Source organism: Cornus florida, unplaced genomic scaffold (genome assembly GCF_030987335.1).
Source record: "Cornus florida cultivar Cherokee Brave unplaced genomic scaffold, ASM3098733v1 CherokeeBrave_3.0.0_Hap2_Chr10, whole genome shotgun sequence".
Taxonomy (NCBI): Eukaryota; Viridiplantae; Streptophyta; class Magnoliopsida; order Cornales; family Cornaceae; genus Cornus; species Cornus florida.
Genome location: NW_026775580.1, coordinates 81,219,297 through 81,229,778, shown reverse-complemented (window position 1 = coordinate 81,229,778; position 10,482 = coordinate 81,219,297). Strand labels below are relative to the sequence as shown.

Here is a 10,482-nt window from a genome sequence, read left to right as displayed (position 1 = left end):
CTCTCTTGACTTTGATCCGAATGTATTAAATAACTGTTATACCCATTTTACTTTTATTAGTCCAACATATAGACAAAATAGTATTTTAACGTTTTTTTTAAGGACATTTTCAATTTTTAAATAAATTTTAAGTATGACATGCACAGATAAATATCAAATTTTGTGATAAGAGAGGCTAGAATTAGTCAGAATTACTCCGACTTGAATCAACAGGAACGTTAGTGTTATATTTAGAAAATCTATAGGAAAATGAGTGTAATTATTTCTTATTTCACCCTAGCATCACTGTCAAGAGATTAAATGAACACTATCAACAGTATATATTGCTTGGCATTTGGTTCCTTCAAATGGGATAGAGAAAAGTTTTCCCTACCCACATGCCATGCCTTTTTCACCCCCACCCCACCAATAATGGAAGAACCTTGATTCAAAGGACCCCCTTTTTTTCGTCCAAGTAAAGATTGCTTTGATCAACCAATGACCCCATTTGTAAGGATTTCATACACTCTTCTAATTGCTAAAGTACATTAATTTGAACTATTACAACCCCAATAGGCCCCAATATTGCCACAATTCAATTTCCCATTGATGGATCGATGATCAATAAAAAGTTTCTCCCGGATTGGGCTAATTGATGGAATATTATGAAACAGAGGGACCCATCTCTCTTTTCACTAGTGCAAGCCAAACCCCCCCTCTATATATGTTATGTCTGTGTAGTACTATACACACACACAAATACATACACACACACACACGCATATTGTAATCATGTCATGAGGGTCAAGCTTTAAGCAAACACATAACAACAAATCACTCACAGCTGGGGGAGAATATTTGAGAGCTATCCAACCCCTCTAAAAGGTTTCGGTAGCTTCTTGCACTCAAAAGCAAGTAGACTTTGAGAACCCCCTCTATACCTTTTATAATTGTTTAGAATATATATAGGAAAGTGGCCTAGCTTTCTAATGAATTAGGAAGAGAACCACCAATCAAGCAAAAGATGACAATTGCTTCTTACTTTTTTTTCAGTAGAAGAATTGTGTCATCATTTCTTAAAATACTAGATCAAAAGGAAAAAAGTTAAGGTTTTCATGTGCTAAATCTGATTCTTGAATTAGAAATCTACAATAGTGCATCACTAAATTATTTGCAACTAATCAGTCTTCGCTAGTCTGAATTCGAAATAAGAAAACAATTTCTTCGCATGTAAAGATAAAACTGCGTGGATCAGACCTTCTATGGGAGTCTTGACACCAATTGGTGTGGAGAAGTTGAAACCTAATCATGGATAGGTACTGCCCCATCAGAAATATATTTTCTTCTTTGTTAAAAGACAAAAGAGAGATGCCAAATCTCCACCTAAAAGCTTGGTTTGAAAGAACATGGCATCTACTTCTTTTTAACTTTTGGAGTTCTATCTGGGAATCCTTGAGAATTACTAACTACTATATATATATAGAGAGAGAGAGATGATTTCACTCAAAAGACTCAAATGAGATGCTACTTTTTCTCCACTAATTGTGTGGAAATTTGGTTTTGTTTAACACTAACATGTCCACTTTACACATAATATATCCAAATTTACTAATGCTTTTGGATATATAAATATGTAGAAAGAAAAACATGCCTTAGTTAGATAATTCAAGTGCAGATAGGGTTCAATTAAACAATAAAAATTACGTCCTAAAATAAGTTTCTTAATGTTAACTTTGTTATATATATATATATATATATATATATATAGTACCCCCATCACCCTAAGGGACCTACATTAATATATTCCATGGTTCTTAAAAAGTAATCTGGAACTATATATATGTATGTATATATGCACGTAAGTACTTACATTGTATGCATCTGCAGGTGTAAACAACTATTTATACACCTCATATATAGCAACTTTATAATACAGAACTCAGTACCCCAGAAAAGAAAAATCTAAATCAGATTTTGTCCGACTCAATCCAACCATTGAATTATGTACATTTTTATCATGCACGACAAATATATACCCTTCAATCCAAATGGAGTCTATTTTGAGAATGTAAATATTACACACACACACACACACACACACATACACATTATTTACTAATATTATTATTTTTCAGGATTGCAAGAATTTTGGTTGTATTCGGAAATTTATATTTGGATTTGGAGTTTGAAATTTTATTTTTGATTTTGACAAAGGATATTATCAAAAGAAACATCTGACTCTTTATCCATGAGGACTCCATCAAATCTTGTAGAGAGCAAAAGACAAGAAATGAAATTGCGGTTGTGCTTATCTAAATCTTTTGATACCCATGCCATTATCATCTTCTATACGAGAGGACCTACTAATTAAATTGCTTTGGACTCAAATTGAAAATACAACTAGACCCACAAATGCCGATTGGGCCCTCACTTCCTTCTTATCCTCAAAATTTTAAAATAATAAAACTATTAACCATCAAGTGACCAATACAGTGACATGGGCTTTTGAGAAAGACAATGAGGGCTTCTTTTTTTTGGGTAAATAAATTTATTCAAGAAAAAAGAGGAAATCTCGAGGAGATGGAACAAGAAGCCCAGAGACAATTGAGCCCAAAATATAAGAATAAACCTACCAGAAAAATAAGGATAAGGCCTAAGGGCAAAAAACAAGCCCAGCTATAGAACAGCCCAACAAGCAAACAAATGTTTAGAGAAAATCCCTTTGTATATATGGGCCAGGGCCATGAATAGGTAGTTTTGTAAAAGTCCAAGCTTGGCCTCCCAACATAAAAAATGGTTTTCTATTGGGCCTTAGTTGGATTTAATTTACTAAGCTCAATTGAGGTAAAATAATTTGCATAGTTGACAGTTGACGCCTCTGCAATATGCTCTTGCTCACAAACAATGAAACATTCTCTCTAGCCCAATTCATTCCATTGCTTGATCCATTATTTTACTTAAGTCAAATAAAGCGGGAGCAGGAGATAGAGCAAATTCGAGAACGTGAGCGTAAAAGCAATAAAATTAAGTCACATATAGTGAGAATTTGAGCGAGAATACGCGCGGAACGAGAGAACACAAGCGCGCTCAAAACGTGATAGCGACACTTAGCATTTTACGTATATTAATATATATACATATAAAACTTTGGTATAATTATAATTTTTCGAGCTAGCATTGAGAACTCCAGCCAAATCTAAGACACAAATGATCTAATTAAGGACATTTTTTACCACGAATATAATTTATGATATTAATATATATATATAAAAGGTGGAGAAATTATAACATTGGAGCTCAATGGAATAAATTATATTTTTGTGTCGTTTATTTCATAACTCTTTTTTAAGAGACCAAAATCGTTGAACACTCCAAACCGTCCATTTACATCAATATCGCGATATGAACAGAGGAGTAACTAAGGAGAGCGAGTAAAACAATAGAGTAAAAAGGAAGCCTGAAAAGGCAAAGTGTAGTGTGTAGTCGCTCTTAACCCACCAAATATATGAGGCGCTGGATGGATTGAACGAACAGCTAGAGAGAGAGAGAGAGAATGTTGATAACGGTCAGAGAAGTTGCTTCTGCTTCTTCTTCGCCCCTTTGCTTCAACCTCTCTGCACACACACTCTCTCCCAAACACTCTTCAAGGTTTCGAAACCCTACTTGCAGAGCCAGCCTTTCTGTTCAGACCAAACCCACCACTGCCTCATCATGGAACGTTTCTCTCCACTCCAATAGGTACCATCTCTATACCAATCAATTTCTCAACTTTATCTTCCAATTGGAGTTCTGGGATTTTCTTGAAAATGGGATTTTTCTTTTTCTTTTCATGCTATAATAATTCTTATTCCTGGCTTTGTCTTTGATTTTTATTTTTTATTTTTTAATGCTCTTATTTTCCAAATTTATGCGCCCTCATTTCTTGTTTGAGTTAAAATCTGGAATTGTTTTTCTCCTTTCTAAGGAAGTATTGATCTTGGATAATTGGTGTTACAAATGTGTATTTCTGTATATATACATATGTAAATATGTATAGAGAGATAGATAGGGAAGAGAAATGGTTGGACATTTATAACTGAATGACTATAGAAACACACTCTTACTCAGCAAAACTGTCACTTTGTTTCTTATGCTTGCTTCCTTACAATGTTGTTCCTTATCATGTGAAATTCCTAATTTGTTCCCTTTCTTCAAGTATATGAAGACTGGTTTGAGTATCAGAGAAGTGATTTAAATTCAATTTTGTGTACAGATTATTGTCAATGAAACAATCTAGTAGCTTTATTAATTTTATCATCTATAAAAAGATGAATCATTTTGCTTTCATGCCACCTTTGACCTTCGAGTTTTTGCAAGAATTCCAATCAGTTACATAAGAGTTCCCACTTAACTCTAGGGGGAAAAAAATGGCTGCAGCTTGAAAAGAGATAAAACTTAAAACTAGGAGGGTGTGTGTGCGTTTGTTTTTTTTAGGTGAAAATTTGAAAAGTTTCAGCCCCTTTGGTGGTGGAAACATTTGGACAGTTTAGTTTATGTATTAGGGCTTCTAATTGAATTGTGAATGTTTATTTAGCAATCTGAGATAGTTTTCTAGGTTAAATTATATTTTGGAGGCTATTTTGGAAATCTGTCTGGGCCAATTTTATTACAAGCAAGGAGCTGGCCATTGTCTTAAAGAGATCATGCTTATTTAGTTTTCTAGGTTGGATTATATCTTGGGGCAATTTTGGGAATTTCTCTGCATCAATTTTATTACAAACAAGGAGCTGGTTATCGTCTTAAAGAGATCATGCTGGTTTTTTCTTTCATGCAGGGCTTATTCCAACCTTTGTTTTATTTTTTGTTTCTTCCATGGGTCAGCTTATTCCAACTTTAGCCTTTTACTTTGCAACTCAGCACAACTACAGATTAAATTTCTTTCAGTAACAAAGAAACATATGTTTCATATCTTTTTTGTGGAAAATTGTAATTGAGAGATATGTAAATCATTCATTGCGTTTCTGGAACTCAAAGCTATGTTATAACCTTATCAAGAATAAGTTCTCTCAAAGGAATTTAAGTTTTGTAGACTTGATCGGTGTCAAGAACATAGACTTCTTCACCAGTGCATCCTTATCATGAAATCATAAATTTTAAGTTTATTTCTTCTAATTTTACCATATTCTAGATAGATTTCCTTAAATTTTGACATTTTCTTGTTATGCTGATTGTAATTCCTTCTCAGCCGCGGGGGATCAGTTTTTGATCCTTTGGGAATTGATTCAGATAAATCATCGGGTCTAAATGCTGCTTGGGAAAGTGTCCTAAACTTGCTTTCACAAAAATTTGAGAGCACCTCAAGTACAAAAAAGGATAAAACTCCTTCAGCTAGAGGGGTGGCAGGTTCATTCTTTAACTTATTTGTTTATTTCCCATGAAGATCATCCTGTTATAATCATATTTGCAGCTTTGAACCCTTAATTTGACATCGGCAGCTGCAATTGAGGATACTTCCATTGATTTTGGGGACTTCTTCAAAGGCCCATTGCCAGGAAAATTTCTCAAGCTCTTGGGTTATTTGGCTTTATCGCGACTTGGAATATATGTACCTCTGGGAGGGGTAAATCGGGATGCCTTTGTTGGCAATCTAGATCAGAACAGTTTATTGAGCACTTTGGATTCATTTTCTGGAGGAGGCATTGGTCGACTTGGGATATGCTCCCTTGGTATTGTTCCTTTTATCAATGCACAGATTGTTTTCCAGCTTCTCACCCAAATCTACCCCAAGTTGCAAGAGCTTCAGAAAAGAGAAGGTGAAGCAGGAAGAAAGAAAGTTCTTCAATATACTCGTTATGCTTCAGTTGGGTTTGCCATAGTACAGGTAAGAACGTCTTGGGGTCAAAACTGTTGCACTAAATTGGATGAGGATGCTTTAGTAACCCTTTTAACTTCTTTTAGTTGTCTGTTTAGTTGGGTATTAAAATAAATACCTAATTTCTCGTGTAGTCTTACATTGAAAGTGATGGGGGCAGCAAAAAGTGGTTAAGATTCAACAAGCGAAAAATTAGAACTATCATCACATGAAGAGCCAGAAATATTTGGTGATTAATTTCTTCTTGTTTTTGAAAGTTACATAAACATTCTGTACATAAAGGACAATTTCGATGCAAATTGGTTTGGATTGTCAATTTAATGCAAACAGGGATTATGTTTCAATGTCAAAGAAGTTAAAGAATTCATAATACCTGAGGAAAGAAAAAAGATGAACTCTATTCAAAATCCACTTGAACTAATTCAAAAGATAAAAATAATGTGATTTTTCCTCGTATGGCTGGTTTGGTAAAATACAGCCTGTTAGTTATATCATATCTGCGTTGACGAACAGTGGTGAGGGATTTTTGGCCAAAAGTTGTTGTTGCAGATGGCAGTGCCATCGTGGCGTTTGATAAGATTAGTCCCCATTTAGGCTTACATGAATCAGTTCATGGATTTTGTTTTAGATGGACACTTTGAGGAGAGTTCTGAAATTCAGATATCTGAATATCTATATAGGCAGAAAGAATGTATCTGGACGGATAATAGACCATGAATCCTATGTCATGTATTTCTCTGTCCATTTTGATGGTTCCAGTTATTAAATCAACCATGCTATAATACTTATATTTGTACACTGATCCTTTCCTGCTACTAAATCTTATATTTTCTAATTTCTGTTACAGGCAATTGGCCAAGTCCTCTTCCTTCGCCCTTATGTCAATGACTTCAGTTCCGAGTGGGTTATATCCTCTGTTACCTTATTAACACTTGGATCAGTACTTACAACATATATTGGGGAACGGATCACTGACCTAAAACTGGGAAATGGTACATCTCTTTTGATATTTACAAGCATTATCTCCTACTTGCCAGCATCTTTTGGTAGGACAGTTGCACAGGCATTTCAGGATGGTAACTATGCTGGACTTGTGGCCATCGTTATCTCCTTCTTCCTGTTAGTCCTTAGTATTGTATATGTTCAGGTAAGTGCTAATTATTTTTCTGAATTAGAATTGGATTAGTGGAAACAAAGAGCTGTTAACAATATTCTCAACAAAGGGTTTCAGGAAGCAGAGAGGAAAATTCCAATAAATTATGCCTCAAGATATGCTAGCAAAAGTGGAGGGCTTCAAAAATCTGCTTACCTACCATTTAAGGTTTGTATCGTAGAATATTATTCAATTTTTCTGTAATTTTTGGTTAATGGTTGAATATTATCGATTACAGTATAATTATCATATTTCTTCTTAGAGGTATCTCTTTGTGAGAACGATTATCGCATTTTTTTCTTAGAATTATCTGTCAGTGGGAACTAATTGGCAATGTTACATAGACTCGGCCTACATGTCTTAGGTGCGGGTATGTGTATTTATTTATTTCTAGAGTAAAATAATGTTCACTGGTTCTAAAATGATATCTAATAAAAGGAACATAATAAGAGAGTTTATAAAAGGAACATGATAAGAGAGTTTTATGTACAATTATATCATAAAAATGTCCAACCATATTTGTCAGACACATTTCTCATACCTAATGTTGGAGTATCACGTATCCAACGGGTGCATCAAATTTTTTTTTTTTTTTTTGAGTGTATGCAATGTAAGTAATTACAAATTCTTATACACATCTTTAATGCAAGAGTGCTCCTTGTTTCAATTGTAGACACAAGAGCTTGTACAAAAAATATGAGAAGAGTCTTGTTTGGCATCTCGCACTTAATGGGAGAAACACTTTTACTAGTTTCTGCACTAGGTATTTATTTTTTTAACAACATTCCATGAAGTGGATCACGGTGGCATATGTTATGTGACCGTGACTTAGTGTTGATCTGATCTTGGTCTAACATTCTTTTTCTCTTGCTTCTACCATAGTAATGGTCTCAAGTATTCATGCAAGTATTGTGGGACACCTTTGTTTTTTTTTGGTCAACACAATGAGAGACAGAGTTAATCGCAGTTTATATCACCAATTAAATATTAACATTAAGAAAAATTGCTGGCTCAGACTGTAAGAGACTTTTTGCTGGTCCGAATCCCTTTTGAAATTGTTGAAATAGCTTATTACAATTGATTGTCTACATAAATAGTTGTAGAAAGTACTTTTAGGTTTGGAATTGACTTTCCTTTAGGTAGTTTTATAATCTTAGTTGGAGTTTATTTCAATTAGATCCTTTTTCCTTTTTCAAATATTTTCTAATGATACAGTTGTTAGAGGGTTTAAATATTTAAAGTTACACCCTCTCTGATAGCTTAAGCTTTTAGATCAGATGGTGGTTAACATTGTATCAAAGCAAGCAAGTTTGGGGGGTTGTTGGGGTGGGGGCAGAGATAAAGGATTTAAATATTAAAGTTACACCGTCTCTAACATTTTAAGTTTTAGAGTGGATGGTGGTGAAGAACAGTTAATTGTCGAAATATTTTTGGGGGTGTTCTTTTTTTAGCAGTTTCATCAGGGGTTCTATACATGATTTGTGTTCTGTTATGTATATGTATTAGGGCTGGAAAGCAAGCTTTAAAAGAGTAAGTTTTGAGTAAATAAATTGTTAAAAGGATTTTACTCTCTTTACCATCTCTCTCTCTCTCTCTCTTATTCTCTATTCTTTGTTTCAGTCGGACTGTCATACGGTGGCCTTATTGTTACATGATGACCATTAACCTTTTATCCTGTGATTATTTCCTTTTGTTGCTTGACTTTATATTCAGTTCTGCATGTCATCGAGCATGTACACTTTTATGAACTCTTTTGATTAATTCGGATCGGTGTTATTTATTATATTCTTAAAGTTCTGTTTGAAATTGTTCTTTATGATATTATTTTCTCACATTGATAGTTTCATTTGAGCAGGTAAATAGCTCAGGAGTGATGCCAATTATCTTTTCCACATCATCACTAGCTCTTCCCGGCACTTTAGCACGTTTCACTGGCTTAGATGTACTGAAAAAGGCTGCATTTTCTTTAAACCCAGGAGGTAAGATTAACCCCCATTGTAATTTTCATTGGTACAAATAATCTGAACTGTTCTTCAGCTAATCACTCTATTATTCACTTTATATTAGAATAAGCCATAGATTTATGAAGTTTTTAAAAATTTTACGCATCTCACAGCTCTCACTATCATGTGGCCTATATGTTGATGCATTTTAAACTAACCTTAAAATTTGTCATATAATATCCCATCTGAAGAGCACCTTGTTCCCACTAATCAGTTATGTTAAGATTGTGAGGTATAAAGAAGTAGAACATTCCTCTAATATATTGGCATTTGGTGGACTTACTTTCCCTTTTGGATGTAGATAGAATTTAAAATAGTCGAAATCTGACCAGATGAATTTTTTCTAGGTTCTTTCTATCTCCCCACGAATGTCCTATTGATAGCCTTCTTCAACTACTACTACACCTTTCTACAGTTGGACCCTGATGATGTGAGTGAACAATTGAAGCGCCAAGGTGCATCGATCCCACTTGTCCGACCTGGTAAAAGTACAGCTGCGTATATTAAAACGGTAATCATTTCTTAATGCTATTTCTGAATTAGGCTCCAGGCTGTTCATTCGGTCAGCTTTATCTTTGATTTTTCTCCTTCATTGTATAAACTAAGCCTATCGTACGATTTCCTTAAATGACCTTTCCAATTTTATTGGGGGTGATTCTCCACTTAGTAACTTTTCAATAGGAAAGCCTAATGACTGCTGCTACTATTACTCCAAATATATAGACCTAAGTTTCAAAACATAAACTTTAGCGGGGAATTTTCTCCCGTCTTCTGTTTTTTGTCAATTGAAGAATGGGGGATTGGTCCTTCGGAAAAATTTTGTGGAAAAGCTATGTCTCTTTTATATTGGACAGATGTATGCAGATAAGGAATTTCAGCGAAGGCATAATTGAGTGGCCGAGTTCTATATATTGTTTGCCTTCAGAATATATGACTGATTCATGTCCCATTTATAATTGGAATTCAGGTTCTTAGTCGAATATCCGTTCTGGGTTCCGCATTTTTAGCAATTCTAGCCGCTGGTCCGGCTGTGATCGAACAAACTACACATCTTACAGCATTCCGGGGATTTGCAGGCACATCGGTTCTCATTCTTGTTGGCTGTGCCACAGACACCGCAAGAAAAGTTCAAGCCGAAATAATATCACAAAAGTACAAGAACATAGAGTTCTATGACATTGACAAGTATGGCTCGTAAAACAAAAAGAAAAGGGTTTTTGGTTTCTACGGTTTGATTTCAGATAGATTGCATCATGAATTGGCCATGTTGTATTTGGATCCACAGCCTTAGTTAATTCTACTTTTTTATTTTTTATTATTTACAGTTTGACTCTAGCTGGGTCACCCATCTTTTGTATAAATGCTGGTACACAACTGCAGTTTTCTTCAGATTACACATATAGGAAAATCCATTTCACTTGTTCAAATCAAGTTGCTAAAGGCCAGAGTTACCAAGAAGGGAATGTGGGATGCAATTGTTGAAGGAAATTGATGGG

The 10,482-nt window shown here is 34.6% G+C and overlaps 1 protein-coding gene across 1 annotated transcript; it reads left to right on the top strand.

Annotated features, from left to right (window-relative positions):
- The first annotated feature begins 3,465 nt into the window (after positions 1 to 3,465).
- LOC132279069 (preprotein translocase subunit SCY1, chloroplastic) lies at positions 3,466 to 10,413 on the top strand. Its single transcript, XM_059781002.1, has 8 exons — positions 3,466 to 3,717; positions 5,204 to 5,361; positions 5,454 to 5,839; positions 6,678 to 6,977; positions 7,062 to 7,151; positions 8,839 to 8,962; positions 9,334 to 9,497; positions 9,954 to 10,413. The coding sequence occupies exons 1-8, from the start codon at positions 3,533 to 3,535 to the stop codon at positions 10,182 to 10,184; spliced, it is 1,638 nt and encodes a 545-aa protein (XP_059636985.1). The 5' UTR covers positions 3,466 to 3,532; the 3' UTR covers positions 10,185 to 10,413.
- Positions 10,414 to 10,482: the final 69 nt, after the last annotated feature.